Genomic DNA, 21,416 nt, shown 5'->3' on the forward strand with positions numbered 1-21,416 from the left:
AAAGAACACATATTTGAGGAGGTAGAGTACAAAAAGGCTAAGCTGCAGATAGTAAACCAAAATTTGGGTGAAAAAGATCGACCGTAAGAGATTCTAATTAGAGATGACTGGGATCCGGTGTTGAAGGCAGCAACTTTTAAGATCTTTCTTGAATACAAGGACATATTTGCATGGACGTACAAGGATTTGAAAGGAGTGCCACCAAAAGTGGGTATCCATTGAATACACCTGATGCCAGGATCAAGATGAGTGCATAGGAGGCCGTATCACATGAATAAAAATTATGCGGGCAAAGTGTAGGAGAAAATCAAAAAAATGCTTGAGGTCGAGATAATATTCAGAGTACATCCTAGCGAGTGGGTATCCCCTATAGTCATATCACTGAAGAAGGATGGTAATCAAATCTAGATGTGTTGACTTCAGATGCTTGAAAACGGTAACAATAGAAGATCCTTTTCCAATTTCTTTTACTGATAGTATCTTAGAAGAGGTGGCTGCCCTAAAATATACTCCTTTGTGGATGTGTTTTCAGGATATAACCAAACCAGCATTGCTGAGGAGGATAAACTGAAAACCACATTTGCAGTGGAAAATGGGGTGTATGCTTATAAAAGGATGTCGTTTGGGCTATGCAATGGACCAACCAGTTTCCAAAGAATCAAATTGCATATCTTTGATGGGATGTCCATAGGAAACTTAAGGCCTTCTTCGATGATTGGTCAATCTATAGTGGGAAGGACATACACGTCAAAGTCATTGGCGAATGCATGGATTGATGTAGAAGGGCAAGATTGGCTTTGATCCCCAAGAAATGCAAATTCATGGTTCCACAAGGAAAACTTCTTGGCCATATAGTATGCAAGGAACGGTTAAAGACGGATCTAGACAAGATCAAAGTCATCCTAGTCATGAAAGCACCATTTGACATAATTGGTGTCAAGTCCTTGGGGCATGTGGGGTACTACAGGGGACGTATCAAGGGATTTGCAACAATATCTCTACCCTTAGAAAAACTAACCAGAAAAGGAGAAAGGTTTTGCTGGAGGGAAGAATAGGAGGAGGCTTTCCAAGAGCTAAATAAGAGACTAGTGGGGGTCCTGATTCTCTTATACCCTGACTGGAACAAAGAATTCCATGTGCATGTGGACGCCTCTAACTGTGCAATAGGCACTACTCTGGCATAAACGGGAAAGGAAGGACTGGATCATCCAGTGTACTTTGCAAGGAGGCTGTTATCAAAGGTGGAGCAGAATTACAACACCAACAAAAGGGAAGCGTTAGGTATGGTCTATGTAGTACAAAAATTTAGGCATTACCTATTAGCTATCACTTTTACATTTTTTGTTGACCATCAAGCACTGATGTATCTAGTGAATAAGCCTGTGATTTACAAGAGAGTAAGTGAGTGGCTAATCCTTCTGAAAGAATTTACTTTTGAAATCATTGTTTGGCCAAGGAAAAGACATGTTATTGCAAACCAGCTGCCAAGAATTAAGTTAGGGGAAGCCTTTGATAGCGGAGTGAATGAAGATTTCCTTGATGCCCGTCTATTCCAAATTGCCATATTACCTAAGTGGTACAAAGGGATCAAACAATACTTGTCAACTGCTACCTTTGTAATGGAAATGTCAGTGGCAAAAATTGCACTCAAGAGTAGGACATTCCAGTTGATTGAGGGATTGTTGTATAAGATGGGGCTTGACCAGATATTAAGGAGATGCGTCATGGAGGAAGAAATTTTGGGAATTTTGAGGGAAGCCCACGAAGGACTGACAGGAGGCCATATGGGGCTTGATGCCACAACTAGAAATCCTTTCATAGAGAAAAACCATCACCTAGTTTTTTGGACAAAGAATGTTAAAGACAAGAAATGGGTTGAAAAAACCAGGATTTGTAGAAAAGGAAGGCTTCAATATGCTCAAACATAGTTTACAAAATAAAAAGGCATATGAACTCTTGATGCAACCTTTTGTAAATTGTGCACTCAAGCAATCAATGTGAAGGTTGAAAAACCCTCAAAAAATCTTTGCCCACACAAAAAAATTGTGGTCCGAAATAAATTCTCCCTTTTAAGGGGAAAAATGAAGTCTTCATAGATATAATGTGTAGATTCAAACCCTTGTTTCTATCTGCAAAAATTGTTGTAAACAAGAACTTCAACTTTAATTTAAAAAATCAAGAAAATTTTTCTTCTAAGAATTTCTAAAAACTGTTTCTGGGTTCTTCATAATTTTTCATAAAAAATTGTAAAACAAACTTTTGGAATTTAATTCAAGGTATATTAACTACATAATTTTTTCACTAAGAACCTATGCGTTCTGATACCATGAAATGACTTTAAATGACCATTATAAGGTAAATTGCACAATATTATTTGCATTGATTTATTACTTAATAATGAATGGTTATTGTTTGACCAGACATTAAAATGAAATGATTATTTATGAAATTGTCTTCTTTGTTGACTCAGTGGTCAACACCTTGTGCAATCATGACACAACCTAACTACCTCCTATGACTCAGATCAAATCTGATGTTTATATCAAGTGTTAAATAGTTTGAGCTTTTGGTGGAATGACAGATAATTCCAGGAATTGGTATCAGAGCCTTGGGTTACATGTAAGTCTCCCTTCAGTGGGTGCTGAAGGCTCAATTGATGTTGTGAGAAATTGTAGACTTGGTGGTCAGCACCTCCTTGTGACATGGCTTAGCTGCCTCCTGTGGGTTGGGTTAAATTATCAAGCTTTTGACATAATGGAAAACAATTCCAACAATTTTTAGGTTGAGTGGGGCCTCTTTTGCACCAACCTAATTTGATTTTAGATTGCCGAGGTCAGTTGGAATAGCTATCTTACACCCCTCAAGGGCTATCATGTTCCAGGTTATAACTTATTTTTTTCAACTCCTTTTTCTATTGACAATTGCACAAGGCATTTACTTAGGTTTAACAAATCCTAGTACTTTAATGCAGGTCATAGTTACTGTTGCACATCAAATTATATAATTAATTTTTAGGATTCAGCCGTGCAGTTTTAACATTGACTAGCAGTGGGTGCACAAATTATATGAATATGACAATTCTATAATGTTTTTGCACTAGTTATGAACTACAAGTGAACTCAGATATTTTTTAATTCATCTGTAAGTCATGTTTTAAATTTTGGTATTTTATAATTTAACTTTGCAATGTTTTAACTTTTTAATTTTTCATAATATCTTGTTTTCAGGTATTATTCAAGTCTTGAAGTTGCTTCTGAGTACTTCAGATCAGGAGCTGATAAGATATCTATTGGAAGTGATGCAGTCTATGCAGCTGAAGCATATATCAAGACAGGGGTGAGCTCTACGAGGTTATCATCTTCAGTTAACTTGAGAGATATATAGAGTAACTGATTTTAATAATTGATTCTCTGTTGGTCTATTGTTAATGTGTCTATTGTATAGGTAAAAACGGGGACAACTAGCTTGGAGCAAATTTCATACGTGTATGGCAATCAGGTTGATTCTATTTTCCACCTTTCTAATTGCCTTGAAAAATCCAGGATTACCTATTGACATGAACATGCTTAGTTATATCCATCTCCATAGTATTCAAGTATACCAGGAGAGACTTTCAGTATTTTTTTAGTTGACATTCAAAGCATGCAGGGATCTGTATAGTATTGAGTTTTCAAGTTGTGTTTTTTAATTTACAGTTTATTTATTTGCTTCTTAAATATACAAGATCACTAATGTAAGATGGAAATAAGAAAACACAAAAGGTGAAGTATATGTATCAAAAATTAAAATATATTTAAAAGAAAAATCTTCATAGACAAGAACAAAGAAAAACCAAGAAAGTCCCGTAGAAGATTTGAAGGGCACAAGTCAACCTAATGTTATCTATATTGTTGTGAATTTCTGGATATAATTTTTAGGAAAGTTACTTGGTCAGCACTATTAATAAATGAAGTTGAACTTTTTGACATGCAAGCTGCTTAAGTTGTTTTTGAGAACAATACTTTTAATTAAGAAATCATAATAGTCACATCAACAGTTAGAAAATTAGAAATATATAAATAATGATTTGAAATTTATTTTGCATACAACTGTTTCTTGTAGAAAAAATCATGGCATATATTTTAGATTTCAAGCTGTTTTAGTTTGATTTATTGTATGCCATCTCATGTTCCCTTGCCAAATGGACAAAGATCAATTTTCAGAAATGCATACTAATTTTACATTATAGTCATGAGACTCAGACTTGCAAGCTGATTTTGGACTTAGACTCGACAAAAAAATTAGCAAAGACTGCAAATTGAAAAGCCCAATAAATTCAAAGGGTTTTAAGGGTTTAAAACTTGTTTCATGCATCCTTTATTAAATAAACCTTAAAGACTCAATACCATCACCAAATAGAAGCTAATTTGATCACAAAAACATGTGTACATTGATCACATAAGGCTGGGGTCCCATGGGCACCCGCTTCCTTAAAAATGGAGCGGGTGCCACTTAGATTTTTTAGGCATATTTAAAAAGGGAAGTGGTCCTATGGATTTATATGTGAATCCGCTTTAAAAATTAGATCCTAAATTCAAGAAAGATGATTGTGTCATGAATATTGAAAATAAAAGATTATATTTCTTCATAAATTTGTTTAGTGGGATTATTTCATTTTGGTGGAAAAATGAAGAGTGGGTTGTTGACAAATGGTAGAAATCTTCCCCAAGCTGGTGGGGTTAAATCCAACCCCACCCCATTTTCATCTGCTCAAATTGAGAGGGCTAAAAATTCGGGGCTCCTATTTTGTAGGAAAATATTCCAATTAAAGCTTTAGCCCCCTCTAAAAAATTACCATGGAGCCATCCTCTCCACAAAAATAGAGCCCAAGCCCCTCCCATGGGACCCCTGCCTAAGTATAAACACAAATTTTAGCTGAAGGAAATAACACATTGTAGATGATACAAATATTGTCAAATGTATACAAAACTAGAAGTCTAAGAATCAAAGGAACATACATCCTTCAATGGCATCTAAGGTAGGTCCTAGATGGTGCAAAAGCCACAATCTCTCCCTCAGTCTCTATGCCGCGCTCACCAACATTAATTTTGTCTGCTTATGCTCTGCCCTCCTCTTTTGATATGGTTACTACCTCAAACTTTCTATCTACTCGATCAACCCAATTGAGGTCCTTATTGCTAAAGATATGATTCTCTGTAATGTTCTTGTCCCCTACGATTTTTCTTGAGAACAAACTTCTTCCGAACATAGCTGGCAAAATCACCAAAAGAGGTTGTGGCAGAGGCCGCACGGACTGCTAGGTAGTAGTACGAATGGTTAGCAGAGGAGATGGGGGCTATATGATGCAATGGGATGTTCATACGGTGTTATGAAGTTGGTTGTATGGGTACAATGTTGGCTGTACAACGTTTAAGGAGGACTGTATAGTGAACATATATGGCCGTACAGTGGTCAAGGGGAGATGGAGAGGTGGCGTACGAGGTGATGACCACGTAGGCCATACAGTAGGCCATATGGTGAGTGGATGGAGGAAGCAAGAGGTACAAGGGTGTGGTGGAAAATGTATGGAAGAATGAAGGCCGTGCGAGCAATGAGGGAGCTATACGGGGATGTTCGGATGCCACACGGTTAGGTGTTTGAGCCACAATAATGAATGCAAATTCGTTGATACGAAAGCACAAGTAGATTAGATACAATAATAGAAACTTGAATACGAACAATCCTTCACTTAATATAAGTTGAAAGATGATGCTCTGATTTGCCAAATCTGAGCGAAGTGTTATAGGTGACGGAATAGGGTGAAAGTTGAGTCCCACCAAAACCGGAATAGCCAAGTAGGGAAGATCTTTCACTTCTGAAATGGCGAACAATAGAGAATCCCAACTGGAATTTGCAGTACAAAGAAATAATCCAAAATGCATACCTAAAACTACCTACAAGCCGTGCTTAAATATCCACTGGGAAAACTTTTCGAGGGTGTACAAAGATAGCCGACAGCAACACAAACTACAAAAACAAAACAAAAATGGGTTCAAGATATATTAAATCAATCGACCCATTAACAATAGTTTGATAAATGATTTTTTATAATGGGAACATTACAGTTCTGTCCCAAATTTTGCTTGTCCTCAAGAAAATGTAGTGCCGAGTGTTGGAGAATGTGCTTGTCCTCCCATGGCGCATCATCCAATGGCAAGTGTTTCCAATGCACCAAATATTCCTTCATTGTGCGGTTCCACAGGGTCTTCTCATGTACTTCGATGATCTCGGCTAGTTCCAATATGAGCTTTCCTTCTTCATTGAGTGGTGGAAGGTTTGTGGCTACCGTGACATTCTGCCCCACGACCTTCTTTAGGCATGAAACATGAAAGACATTATGAATGCGGCTTCCCTCCAAAAGTTCTAGTTCGTAAGCGACTTCACCAATGTGACGAACTATGCGATAGGGGCCATAAAATCGTGGCTTTAATTTTTCTTTTCCCTTCTCTCTCAGTGAGGATTGTTGATATGGCTGGAGCCTGAGATAAGCCAAGTCCCCTACTTCGAAACTCCTCTCTATTTGGTGTCTGTCGACGTACATCTTTTGTTGATTCTGTGTCCGTTGTAAGTTTTCCTTTAGGTATTATATGATGTCCAGTCCCTTTTGAAGCCAGTCCCTCGCCTTTGGTGTGTGACTGTCTCCCAGTATTGGTGTCAATGAAGGAGAGGGGTTTGTACCAGTATAGAGTTTTGAATGGTGCCATCACGATAGACATGTGATACGTGGTATTGTAACAATATTCTCCTAGGTGTACCCATTTGACCCACGCCCGTTGTTGTGCTGAAATGTAGCTCCGAAGGTAACCTTTGAGCCACTTGTTCACAATCTCCATTTGTTCATCTATCTGAGGGTGGTAGCTAGTACCTGGTGACAATTTTGTCCTTGCCAACCGGAACAATTTTGTCCAAAAAACACTAATGAATCGTCCATCCCGATCACTGACAATGTTTTAGGGTAATCCGTGCAGAGAAAGATTTCTTTGAAAAATAGATCGACAACTTGAGTATCTTGAAAATTTGAGGGGATGGCGAAGAAATGTGCGTAATTTGTCAATCTGTCAACCACCATGAAAGTATAATCTTTTCAGTTCACCTTGGGAAGTCCTGTTATGAAATCCATCGAGATACTTTCCCACTTATGCTCTAGAATTGGCAGAGGTTGTAGTAACCCAACAGGTAGAGTATGTTTGGATTTGTTCTATTGGCAGACCGCACACTCTCTTACATATTGCAATACATCTTCTTTAAGTCCTTTCCATTTAAACCTCTCCCTAAGACTTTTGTAAGTTTTGAGAAAGCCTGGGTGTCCTGCCAATGGTGACTCGTGTACCTCCTTCAAAATTTTCTGCTTCAATTTGGATTTCGACACTAAAAATATCCAACTCTTATAGTAAATGATGTCATCCACCACTTTGTACTGATCATCTTGGGTGTTGTCATCTATTAGCTCATAGGCAAATGTGTTTTTGGAATATTTTACCAGCAAATGTGTCTTCCAGTCAGTTGAAATTTGGTTTTGTGAGCAGGCGGTGGGTTTCTTGGACAAGGCATCTACGACCACATTGTTCTTTCCTTTCACATATTCAATGTCAAAATCAAAAGCCTGAACCTTGCTCACCCATTTTTGTTTCCTCTCGTTCATGTCCCGTTGCTCCAGAAAATATCTCAAACTATTGTGATCTGTACGGATGACAAACTTGACACCCACCAGATACTGTCGAAACTTGGTTGGTGCATGTACGATAACCAACATTTCTTTGTCGTAGATGGAATATAAGCATTCCATTTGTGTAAGCTTCCTGCTCTCATAAGCTATGGGGTGTCTATCCTGCATCAGTATTGCGCCAATGCCTTCTCTGGATGCGTTGCACTCTAGAATGAATGGTCAAGTGAAATTAGGTAATGCAAGTACGGGACAAGTGCTCATTGCCTTTTTCAGCTTATCAAAAGTGAGTTGTGCCTTTTCGTTCCATTGTAAAGACCCCTCCCTTGTCAGATCCATTAAGGGTGCGTTTAGCTGAGAGAATCCTTTAACGAACCTCTGGTAATAATTGCATAGTCCAAAAAACCCTCGCAAATCCATGAGTGATTTTGGGAGAGGCCAATCAAGGATAGCCTGAATCTTCTCCTGATGAACTTGTACTCCATATTTACTGACAGCATGCCCCAGGTACAATATTTCTGTCATACCAAATTCACACTTGGATTGCTTGGCAAACAAAGACTGCTCCTTCATGATCCTTAGGACTTCATCCAGATGCTTCAAGTGCTCCTCCCATGTCCTGCTATAAATAAGATCATCAAAAAATACCATTGAGTACTTACGCAATTATTTGTTGAAGATGCAATTCATGCATGATTGGAATGTAGTAGGTGCATTTGTTAATCTGAATGGCATGGTCAAGAACTCATAATGCTCGTAGTGACAATGAAAGGCCTTTTTTTTCCACGTCTTCCTCCCTCATGTGGATCTGATGGTATTTGGAACGAAGATCTTTTTTTGAAAAGTAGACTGTGCCATGCAATTCATCCAACAACTCATCTATCCTTGGAATGGGATATCTATTCTTTATTTTTTTTGGTTCAACGTACGGTAGTCCGCACACATGCGCATCGTCTCGTCGTTTTTGACCAATACCACTGATGACGCGAAAGAGCTAGAACTGGGATGGATCCATCCTTTCTCCAGCAGTTCCTGAATCGTTTTTTCAATCTCATCTTTTAATTTCTTGGGATGGCGATATGGTGTGGTTATGACCGGCTTGGCTCTTGCTTCCAACTTGATGGTATGTTCAAATCCTCGATGAGGTGGTATGTCGGGAAGAATGTCTATAAAAACCTTATCATGTTTACTCAAAATATTTTGGAGATCATTATCCTGGGGAGGTGTCCATTGCCCGTTTATAGGTTGTTTTGAGACAAAACAAAGTGCAGCCTAAGCAACGTCATTACACCGAAGAATTGGCTCCATCCGATGCACAGAAACTTCCTTCGGACCCTCATTTTCCATTCTGCGGAGAACAACCTTTTTCCCATCCACGACAAAAATAAAATCCATCCATTTGAAGCTCCGAATGTATTCATCAAGTGTCTCCATCCATTGTATGCCCAAAGTAACCTCCACGTCATCAAGGTCCACTATGAAGAAATCCTCAGTCATCGTGTGATTCACCATTCTAATACTTAGCTGAAGAACAAGGTGTGTACAGGGCAGAAGAGTCCCTCCGGCAACCTTGACCTGAAATCCTGTGTGTGTCTCCGTAGGTAGACCTCTTTGCTTCAGTAGAGATGAGTTTATGAAGTTTAGAGTGGCTCCATTGTCGAGCATCACCATAACCCTTTGTCCTTGAAGGGTTCCCCTTACACAAAAAACTGTGCACCTCAGGGTACCGGCTAGAGCGATAGTTCCCCCATGGCAACCCAATGCTACAATTCTTTGTGTGCAGTTCAGATTAACCATGTTGGTGGCATCGTGATGTTGGTTGTCTTTGGCAGGTATTTCTTCTTGTTCGTCCTCATTATTGAACATGACCTCAATGTAATGGATCTTCCCTTTTGTAAGGCATCTGTGGCCTGGTTCCTAAGGTCCTTTGCAATTGAAACATAGTTTTTTCCTTCGGAGCTCCTGTCGGGTAGCTTCGTCCAACGTTGGCTTCTTGGGTGGAGGTTTATTATCTCTATCTATCAGAAACACCGGTGGTTTGGAATGTGAGTAACTTCGTGAGGATGATGTTGATGATGATACCATACTTCGTGCCTTCGTAATGGCCTCTGATAGGGTGGTAGGATTGAACCCCTTTACCCAACCTTTCAATAGTTTTGTTAGTCCGTCCATGAAGAGTACTACACGTCTTCTTTTAGAAATGTTTGTGACCAAAATAGAGAGTTTCTGAAATTTTGCAACGTACTGGTTGACCGATCCAGTTAGTCTCAGCTGTGCCAAATCTTTAAAATTGAGTTCTGGATCTTTACCATTAAATTGATCTATCAATCTTTCAGTGAATTCCACATAAGTATTTATTTGATCATGCCCCAATTTGATGGTGCCGTAATGCCACCATTCATGCACAACTCCCTCCAAGTGCAGTGCCGCAAATTTAATTGCTTCTTCTTCTGGCATGGGATTATGTTGGAAGTAAGTATTGACCTGCATTACCCATGCTTGCGCAGATAATGATCCAGATCCGTCAAATGGAGACAGATTTACTTTGCTCAACTTTCTTCTGAAATCATCATTAAAATATCCTCGGTTTCTGCCTCCCGAATATCTCATTCTCAGATCTGCATAATCTTTGTAGGATATATCTTCCTTAAAATTTGCATTCTTCCAGTCTTCTCTTAGTTGTTCTTGCATCTCTTCAAAGGTTGGTTGTTTCCCTCCATGTGGTGCCTTCGTCCGTGAGGGAAAAGAGGACATGGAAGGTCGAGAGCGTGCTGGATGAGGGTTTGTTTTACTTGACAACGAGTTTGCGCTGTGTCCATTTTATTCACAAGATATTTTATTGTCTGCCAATTTTTTGAGAGTTTCTTCCATAAGTCGTTGAGTATCATTGATCTGCGCCTGATTCCTCACAAGCTCCCTCAGTAGTGCCACGAGTTCGGCGGTTGTGGGTTTCGGTTCGACAGCCATTTTATCAATGGATTGTGTTCTTTTCTTCCGGCTATAAACTCTCATTCACTGTCCACAGGTTGGCAGGATTGATGCTTTGATACCACTATAATGTTCCTATCCCCTATGATTTTTCCTATGAACAAACTTCTTTTGACTATAGTTGGCGAAATCACCAGAATGGGTTGTAGCAGAGGTTGTACGGACTGCTAGGTAGCAGTATGGACGGTTAGCAGAGGAGATGAGGCCCGTACTTTGCAATGGGATGTCCGTACGGTGTTATGAAGTTGGCCGCATGGGTGCAATGTTAGTTGTACGACGTTTAAGGAGGACCATACGGTGAATAGATATGGCCACACGGTGGTTAGGGGGAGATGGAGAGGTTGCGTACGGTGTGATGACTAGGTAGGCCATATAGTAGGCCGTACGGTGAGTGGATGGAGGAAGCAAGGGAGGTATGGGGGTGTGGTGGAAGATGTGTGGAAGAATGAAGGCCGTTCGGGCAATGAGGGAGTCGTACAGGGATGTCCGAATGCCACACTGTTAGGTGTTTGAGCCACAACAATGAATGCAAATTTGTTGATACGAAAACACAAGTAGATTAGATACAATAATAGAAACTTGAATATGAACAATACTTCAATTAATATATGCCGAAAGATGATGCTCCGATTTTCCAAATCCGAGCAAAGTGTTACAAGCGATGGAATAGGGTGAGGGTTGAGTCCCATCGAAACCGGAATAGCCAAGTAGGGAAAATCTTTCACTTCTAAAATGGTGAACAACAGAGAATCCCAACTGGAATTCGTAGTACAAAGAAATAATCCAAAATGCATACCTAAAACTACCTACAAGTCATGCTTAAATACTCGTCGGGAAAACTTTTCGAGGGTGTCCAAAGATAGCCGATAGCGACACAAACTACGGAAACAAAACAAAAATGGGTCCGAGATATATTAAATCAATCGGCCCATTAACAATAGTTTGATAAATGATTTATTTTATAACGGGAACATTACATTCTTAGCCTTAGTGATCCACTCAGATTGCGGATTGACCTCCTTTAGTGTAATATTTGTGGAGTTGGTGCCTAAAATGTGGTTTGTAGCAAAGATGAAGGTTGTACTAAATATTGACTTTAAGTGAAAAGTCCACTTGTTGAAATAGGATTTTTTAGCAAATAATAGTACTTTAAAATAAAAAGAAAAAAAAACCAAATTTATTATAATTAAAATTAACTAAGTTTTTTCTTGATTGGTAAAAATTAACTACGTTTAATGAAAGGTCAAAATGCATGAAAATAAAAGTTGTGACTCCCTCAAACATGAGATGTAAAAGTTGCATCTTTTTTATATTCTTTTTTCCACACATTGTTGAGCATACTTTGGTTATATGAGACATGGTTAATGTGAGGACACATGGTACAATCCTTCAATTACATTTGTCATTTAAACCCACCTTTGGATAGTTGAATGTCACAACTTCTTTTGGATTTATTAGCCATCTCCCCATAATTATTTTCTCATCTTTACCCGTGTTGGCATTGTAGAAGTTGGTGTACAAAATAGATACAAAACCCAACTTCACAGAAGCCACAACGATCACCTGTAAGCAAATAACTTGTTACATGGAAGAGAGAAGCAAGGAGAGAAGAGAGGCTCTCACAAATGAAAATATATTCAAGAGAGAAAATAATGAATCAGAAGTGTTACAAAATACAAGGGATCACTCCTTATAAAAGGAGATTAACCATTCTCAAAAAGAAAACCCTAAAGAAACCCTAAAGAGATAGTGTGACATTTAATAAAATAAAACAAATATTAAATGCCACATTCATGAAGAGACAAAAGTGAATACTCCAATAGTGAAATCTTAAGAGTAAGTAAAAGATAATAAACCTTTTACTCTAACAAGCATAACCACATATTTGTCATTTTCTAAGTTGGTAAAACTCCCACCTAATTTGGTTGGGTGGGATTTATTATCCCTCTTGAAATTATATGCCTATATTCTACTGTATAATCAACACTCACCTCTTCCTTATAGAGCTATTTTAGATGAGTCCATATAAAATTAGTCATCACAAGGGAGTGTTGATGCATATCATTTTGAGTGCGGTAGTATCAATGCTACAAGGGGACACATCACCTCTTGGACCCTTGCGTTTTTGAGGCATAGATCTCTTGGGATAGGGGGATGGGAACTAAGAGTTTCCCCACCACCACCGCAGAAATATGTGGGGATGCCTAGGCATCCCTCAACTGTCCAAGGACAGTTGTAGGCATCCCTCAACTGTCCAGGGACAGCTGTGTGTCCCCCACCAATGACCGACTTAAAACTGCAATTTTAAAAAAAATCATGCTTTTTAATTTTGTTTTGTTCCATTTGAACCCTAATTGGTAGTGGGTTCCATAAAAACCCCTCAAAGCTTCATTTTTACTCACAATTGCATTTCTCATTGTTTTCTAGAACAAATAATGCACAAGGTGAAATGTAAAGCAATCATAAAAAAACTACTCCACATTTCGGGATTAACCTTATACCTTAGAGGGAAGTTAAGGAGATTGATCCTCTCAATTTTAACTCTAAGGTAATTAGATCTAAGGAGACTTGTGCAAAACAAATTTTGAAGGAGCACTGATGCAAACGAAGATCTAATGATTATAGAATCAGTGAAAGAATGCAAGATCCTTGAAAATCCTAATGTAGCAAGAGCCATGAAAGGCAATTATGATTGTAGATATGAGAGTAGAAGCGATGAAATGAAGAAAGCAATAAATGACTTACCTTGAAAAGTGAGGTCGGATATTGAATCTGATTATCTGATTTTTGTACAGCTCCAAACAATAAATAGTTTAGGCCCCAAACTTGAAACAATGAGATCTCTAGAACCCATAAATCTCTTAGCTTTTTGGCGGAGCCGACGTAATGTAGCAGGGTCAACCTAAGGCTACAAGGTCGACTTGGCAGGGTCACAGTGCATCCTTACTCAATAGTGTTCGATAGCAAAACTGATTTCGAATCTCCAAAATTTTGCAAAAAGGGTATACAAATCTGCACTTTGTTTTTCCTTTCGAAATCTGCAATCTGCAAGAAAAATGGTTTTGTTTTGTTGATGGGGGGTTTGCCTTGGTTTATCCCCAATTTAGGAATTAATCTTGAAATTGAAACAATTGAAATGATGGAAATGTAAAGTAAATGCATAGATTCACCTTACAATAGTAGGATTTCTCAAATCAAATGCAATAAGCTCCTTTTATCAATTCAATGGATCAAGAGGATATGAATGTAGAAGCCCTTCCTTGATGATAAACTTCACTATCATCAATGAATGAAGCTAGATCTTAAAAGGTTGCGGCGTGGACATGGAAGAGATGATAAAGCCTCCAAATGAACTCCTTGAAAGCAATTTGAATGCAACTGAGCTCTCCAATAACTTGCAAAAGAATCTCCTTGAATGTACTTTAAATGCTTCAACACTTGAATACTTGAATGCTTGAATGCTTGAAGACTTCAATTCTAGTACATAATGAAGGCAAAATGAGGCAAATGGATAGGATTATATAAGACTCGGAATAAAATTTCTCTCTCTTGTTGTGCTACATTTTGTGACCACAAAATGTAGGTAACAATACGAAACTTTTTCAACTTAGTTTTGCATTTCTCTATGTTAGTTCGTTATTTAATTGATTAGTATTGATCAATTAATCTATCCCAATTGATATAATGAATCGTTTTACTAAGGGCTTTCGTAAAGTCTTTTTCGTTTTTCTGTTTGGTGAGCCCATTCTTGATTTTTGAAGCCTTCAAAGTCCCTTTTTGCATTTTTTAATGCGTGTTCATTTTCTTTTGGTCTTTTAGCTTTTGCGCAAACCCTTGTTTTCGGTTTTTTCTTCAATTTAGTATATCTTAGGGCTTAATCAGGCTTGGCAGTCAAAAGATATGACCATTTAAGTGCCCAAAAAGTGTTACCTCGAGATGCAATTGCATATTTTAAAATATCATGTTATATTTTAATGTTGACATTCACTTTTTGAAAAATATAACATAAATTGACTTTATGTTATGTTTTAAAGTTACTATATCACTTAAATTTATCACTTAAGTGACTATAGAGCACTTTATGTTATATTTTTATATTGGGTTGCTTTTTAATTTTTTCACTTAAGTGACTTAATTAAGTATGTAGTTTGGTTAAATTTTTTTTAGTTACTTTATGTCTTAATTTAAAACAACTAAGTAAATATTACTTTTTGAATGATATTTGCATATAGTAATTAAACTATATAGTGTAAATATTATTTTTGACCCAATTAAGTGATATTTCCTCAAAAATCAATTGAACATGTTCTTAATTGATCCATTTACATGTAAATATGTAATGGATCCTCAAAAGTACGTTTTGCACTAAAAATGCATGTAATGGACTTCCTAGAGTCTACTCATTTTGTATAAAAAACCTTCTTTACATGTAATTCACATTACATGTAATTACATCTTGAGTCCACATTTTGGCTTTCCAAAGTCAAAATTGTCAATAACATATTACATATTGTATATTTTCAAAATATGTAATGCATTCCCGAGAGTTTATTTTTGCATTACTTACATCATTTTGACAAGTTTCAAAATATGTAAAGGCACTCCAAGAGTGCGTTTTGCATCTAAACTCTAGAAAGCAAGCTCCATAACATGTAATAAGGCTTGGAGAATGCGTTTTGCATATTATAGGTTATTTAAAACATGCAAATCTCCCAAGAGAATGCGTTTTGCATGAAAGGGCAATAAGACATGTTATTTAAAACATGTAATGCTTCTCCAAGAATGCATTTGGACTCCCAATCCATGTAATTGCATCATAAGACCACGTTTTTGTTCTCCAAGAGCAAAACGTCCATGTTCTTGCCCCAAGAGACCACTTTTTGGATAGAAACTCTAGATTTGCCTATTCCATGGTGTGAAATCCATTTCACAAGGGGCGTTTTGGCATTTCCATGCCTTTTGATGCTTAAAACTTTTAATCTCCTTGCAAAAAACATTGTTTCTCATTACATTTTAATGGCACATTTTGGTAAAAATTCCCATTAATGGATTGTCGTTTTGAAGTTTGGAGGCACTCTACAATTATTGGAAGTCAGATTTTTGCAGTCTAAGAGCAAAAATGATTCATGTAAATGACCCTTCGTGACCACGTTTTTGATACAAACGGGTCTTTCTTGAAGCTTTTTGCAAAAACAGGTTGTGAATTGAAGGGAAGAGACCATGTTTTTTGGAATTTTCCTGCAAAATGTCCCTTCCTTGCACATTGTTGTTTGAGGATTCGAATTTGGAGGAGAATTTGTCTTCAAACCTATCAATCTTCCTATTTGGCTCTTTGATATCCAAGTAAGTGGGCATTTTCAACTTTGCTCATCAATTCATGCTTATCTTGCTATTTTCATGCTTTTTATGGTTTGCTATTGCACATTTGTCCAAATGTATGCCATGTAAAATGCAAATTCTTTTTAAATAAGATGAAAACATTCATTTTCAAGTGTTTGGAATTTGCCCAAATTTCAATTTCGAATTTCCATAGGAAAGTAGCTTGGTATTTGCCATGCTTGAGTCAAGAACCAAAGGTAGGTGTATTGTGCTTGGTTTTTGTTTGTTGCTTGTTGCTGTTTTGTTTTTCAAAATGCTTAAGGTTCTTTCCCAAGAATCCAAATCATTCTTCACCATTCCACTTTCCAACTTTACATGCAAGTGCATCACACTATTTCACCAACACATGTCAAAGCACATTGCATCCATTCCATTCATATGCAATTATTTTCCATCCGCAATTACATGTAATCTCACTCTCCATCCACAATTACATGTAATTCCATTCTTCATATGCCTTTACCTGTAATCTCATCCTTCGAACCTAATTGCATGATTACATCGAATCTGGCTTACATGTAACTACATCTAGAGAATCCGTTTTGGTAGGTCACTCTTTAAATACCAAAATCAGCCTTGTCATTTGCACACATTCTCATGTACTTAGCATTCCAAAGAGCATTTACATGAAATAACATATGCATTTGTATGCTACCCAAACTTCTTAATTTCTATTTTTGCCCTCCGGATATACTATCCATATCACATCCAAATCATTGCATACATTCCATGAGTGTCTAATCCAACTCCGAATTCATTGTTTCTCAAGATCCCTCATTGCCAATATCCTTATGGAGTCAGTATCCATATTTTCTGATGATGTGTTCACACTTCGGAATTCTCATGTTGCAACACAAGAGATGCCCTCTTCTTCACAGTCAAAAGGAAAGATGAAGTATCAATATGATAAGGAGTTGGCACATGCAATTGCATCTCAGGTTTCTTCTACCTTAGATAATGTTTTTGATACAGAGATCGGAAATGTGAACATGGCTGAATTCCTACAAAGGGTTGAAAATCCTTCAAGCAGAGAGATGAGGAACATAAAATAAAGTAAAGTAACATTCATCTTGTATCTACTTTTCCTATGGCTGTCCTAGAACTTGAGTTCCTCTTAGGATGCGCTCACCATTTTAGTCCTAAATCCAAAATGATAAAAATTGCTGATAAGGAAGTTATCACCAGTCTAGATCTGGAGGTGATCGAAAAGATTTTCAAGGTCCCTCAAAGTGCAAAATGTGTAGATTTATCAAAGGATACAACTCTCTACTTGTGCAACTAGAAAATGTTAGAATTTCAAAAGTATATGAATGCATCTTACTTGTTTGTCAGGAGAAATAACTTTTCTAGATGGCCAAAGACTCTACTCAGATATGACTTTAAGCCAAAATGTAAAGATTTGATTACCCTTCTCAGCCAGGTGTGTGGCCTTAAGGAATTTGGGGATTTTGAGTAATGGATGTTCAAATTCATTTTTCAAATCTATGATAATGAAGAACCCATCTTTTGGGGAGAACTCATTAGTACAACTTTGTTTGAACAATTGCTTAACATGGAAACTTAGGCACCATTATATATGAATTCATACATGGTTTATATACCAAGAGAGATCGTGCTCTGGTTCCCATTTGGAATCACTATGAACAAATCACATTGACACAAAGTAAGGTACAATATAGGAGAGTCCAAGATGCATTCTTTAGATATTTTAGATGTCAATTTGATAAGAAGTTGGTGATCAGGAGAGTATCAGATGAAGGTTGGAATATGGTGAATCAGTTTGGTTGCATCTTTCTACAGTTTCCAAGATTCACTTATCTAAGGGTTGGTTATTTCAAAGGAGAGTTGTATTCACTAACAAGGTATCCTACTGATAGGATCATTATGATGGAGTTAGCCAAGCAACATATGAAGGTACAATCATATGAAAATACTCTACATAAGCCAAGTTCCGGTATCGCTACTGCTAAACCTTTGATGATTGGGTGGTATACGCTTAACTCAGTATACAAGGCGAAAGACATGAAGACAAAACTTCTTTTAATTACTATGAAGAAGTTCAAGGCTAGGTACGATTTTGATTACCGAGGTTTGAATTCAAAAATCAAGAGAGCATTTAGTCATGTTCATCGCATGGAGGATGTATGGATTGATATGCATACGAAGCTAGATATTATGAAGATGGATTAGTGTAGGCTAACCTTGCAGTAGATCATTGATTTGAACATGATTGAGATTCCTTTCAATTTCCAAGCAAGTGACAATGACGATATTCTAGATCCGGAATACCATTAGGCAGGCTTTGACAAGCATTGTACATTTCCTATTAATTGGCAACACAAGGAATGCATCTCTATCTTTGATAGATTCCAGTCCACCTTGGCGAATATTAAGAAGTGGCTAAAGATCAACCGTCTCAGTAGGGTATATCCTAAGCTTGGGTTAGATTGCAACGGTTCTGGACTTGTTGGAAGGACATCTAAGATGGAGATTATAAGCCAAGATGGTGCATCTTCTTCAACACTTGAGAGATCTCTCAAGATTAAGCTCAAAGGTGGAAAAGGGTTGACATGGTAGGGATGTTTGCAAGATGCTCAAGATGCGCTTGCTAATGTGTCTGAAATCAATCATGAGCTTTAGTAAAAGAAAAATCAGCTTTAGGAAGATGTCACTCGCCTAAATGAGGTTATCCAATAGCAATCATTATAGACTACGGTTACCACTTCCCATACAGCTAAGGAGAAAAACTTGATTGAAGTAGCCAAAACTTGGTTTGGAGAAGTTGCCTCAAAAGGAGTGCATGCCATCAAAGATGCGGTCAAAGTTCTTGAACACATTAGAGAAATTAAAGAAACTATACAGAACTTGATTATTTCTACGAATCAAGAAGTCAACACTCTAAAAGGACATTTGGTAGATTGAGATGAAATAGCCTATATTGATTTGGATGGCAAGGTGGCATGTGAAGACATTCCCTCTTAAAAAATGTTTTACAGATGCCAGGGTCTTATGGGACACAAGGAAGAGACACTGGGAAAACTATTGACCAAATTGTTGACAGCCTTGGAAGATTGTCAGACATTTGAAACATATCTTATATGCAATTTGGAACAAATAGGCTGTGTTGTTCTCACCGAGCATGATAATTTGGTCTCAGCAGAAGAAATGACTTCAGAATACACAAACAGAGTCAATGTTGAACTTGATTCTAAGGAATTTGGCTTACAAACGATGAATGGATTTGTAGCATATAAATCAGTGGCAAAGCATCTCTAGGTTTTGATTGCAACAAACTACAAGATTGTAAGATCAACGTACATCAATATAGTCAGGATTGAGGCCATATCAAAATCAATGGAGATCTCAGATCTTCTTACAGTGCATGATTGCATTGCCAGATACAAGGCACTTCAGAATAATCCTTAGGATTATTTCCTCTATTTTTGTCTTCTTTCTTTTCATGCATGTTGTTAGAGAGGATGTATTGCATGAAATTGTGTAATTACATGTAATACGATTTGCATGTCCTTATGACATGTAATCCAATAATTTCTCTCCTTAGTTAGAATGGGTCAAAGTTGGTTGAGTTGCTCCCACTTTTTCCTCCTTTTTCTCAAATCCTTTACCTATATAAAGGAGTACCCCCTCATTATAAAAATAATCTTTTATTGTATGCAAGAGAGCTCTGGAGGAATTGTGTAAGCATAAATTTGGTTGTGGAGATATATAGACTAGGAGCTTTGTAATAATCCCAACTAGTTATAACTTCGTGAAACACCAAATCTTTCTCAATTTCAATTGTTTGACATTTTGTCAAACACTTTGCAAGCAAGTTCTGATACCACTGTAATATTCCTTGGCAATTGGAACCTCAACTTGTTGATTTGTAAGTCAAGGAAAATTGTCAAACAGTTCCAATACAATCTCTATGCTTGCTGTTTTTGAGTTTCAGACTGATTATGCTTGCTTGAAATGTGTTTTTACAAAATGTCAAACAATTCAATTTGAGAAGGATTTGGTGTTTCACGAAGTTATAACTGGTTGGGGTTATTACAGTGGTATCAGAGTGGTTTCTTGCCATCTTGTGGGGTAGGAAATTTATATTATTTTCAAATTTGCTATTGCATTTGGAGTGACCAACACTCTAGCATTTTCTAGCCATGGACAGACATAGGAGGATTAGCAGTTCTAGAAGTCAGTGGAGTAATGACGAAGTTAGCACGAAGATGAGTGCTTTGCAGGAGAGTATGGAGAGACTTAAGCTTCATCAATAGAGATTGATGGAGAGCTTGTCGGATCCAAAGACAATTGAAAGGGCAGTAAGGTATATGGTTTCCGCCTTTAGAAGGCCAACATCGAGGTTGCAAGGAAGGAAACTTGAGTTTTCCCCGACAGAAGTCCCTAATGCAGATGAACCTATATTTATTATGACACCTGCTGGTCCTATCTACAGTGTTGACGATGGACTTAGCAGCACCAATCCTTAGCAAGTTGAGGCTCCCAGAGCTGTTACTATAGTTAGTGTAGAGACAGTTGATGCAGTTGTTACCACTGATACTTTCGGTTCTCTCAAGGACAGGATTATTATTGGAGATTTGTATGTGAGATCTCATGGTGTTGCTATAGTGCAAGAGGCAGTTGCTTCGTCAGGTGGGACTGAGGTATGTATAAAGTCACTCAACTGTGATGTTGGTGATGTGGGTGTTTCAGTGGATGGTAGATGTGGGTTTTTGCTCTAGCATTATTGATTCGCAGCCTGGCACTGAATCAGGAGTCCACAGTTGAGGCTTTGTCAAGAGATGTTGATGCAGATAGTATGGATACATTTGATAATCCATTTGATGATGCTATGAGATTTACTAGGTATGACACCCCTTGTTAGATATTGGGTGACGACTCCGAGGAAGTTTTGGATGAGTTTGAGGATCGATGCTTATAGGATTTACTATTGAGGTGGAAGCTGAGACATGTGAGGAGATTGATATGGCAAGGGCTTCCATTTCTTCGAATGAGGAGTTGGTTGAGGTACATGGTAGTTGTATGTCTGATGCAGAATTGTGCGAGGAAGATAACACACGTATGAGTGATCTTGTGGAGAGTTCTGACTTAGTTTCCTATCTTAGTGCAGTTAGTGAGACAGAGAGCTTGCATAAGAGTCAGGGATTACAGAGGCATCATGTGACTTGTCAGCTGAAGGTGAGTGATAGTAACATTTCTTTAGCTCTTGACCATTATGATGCTATCTGTCAGATGTTAGCTACATCTGGTTGGGGTACTCCTATGTTTGATGAGCACGCTGATAGTACTCTTTCTCTAGCAGAGGTTCATGCGCTTCGAGAGGCTGTTA

The 21,416-nt window shown here is 37.7% G+C and overlaps 1 protein-coding gene across 2 annotated transcripts in view; it reads left to right on the plus strand.

The window, feature by feature from the left end:
- Window positions 1–21,416, plus strand: part of AT-HF (HIS HF) — a 181,886-nt gene that overhangs the window by 93,944 nt on the left and 66,526 nt on the right. For both annotated transcript variants that reach the window (XM_089818261.1, XM_089818262.1), the window contains 2 exons: window positions 3,228–3,336; window positions 3,445–3,498. In XM_089818261.1, coding sequence (XP_089674387.1) covers window positions 3,228–3,336; window positions 3,445–3,498 — 163 coding nt within the window. The remainder of the gene's footprint in view (window positions 1–3,227; window positions 3,337–3,444; window positions 3,499–21,416) is intronic.

The sequence above is a fragment of the Cupressus sempervirens genome, chromosome 3, assembly GCF_028749045.1.
Source record: "Cupressus sempervirens isolate cs-2001-9-10 chromosome 3, ASM2874904v1, whole genome shotgun sequence".
In the NCBI taxonomy this organism is placed as follows: domain Eukaryota; kingdom Viridiplantae; phylum Streptophyta; class Pinopsida; order Cupressales; family Cupressaceae; genus Cupressus; species Cupressus sempervirens.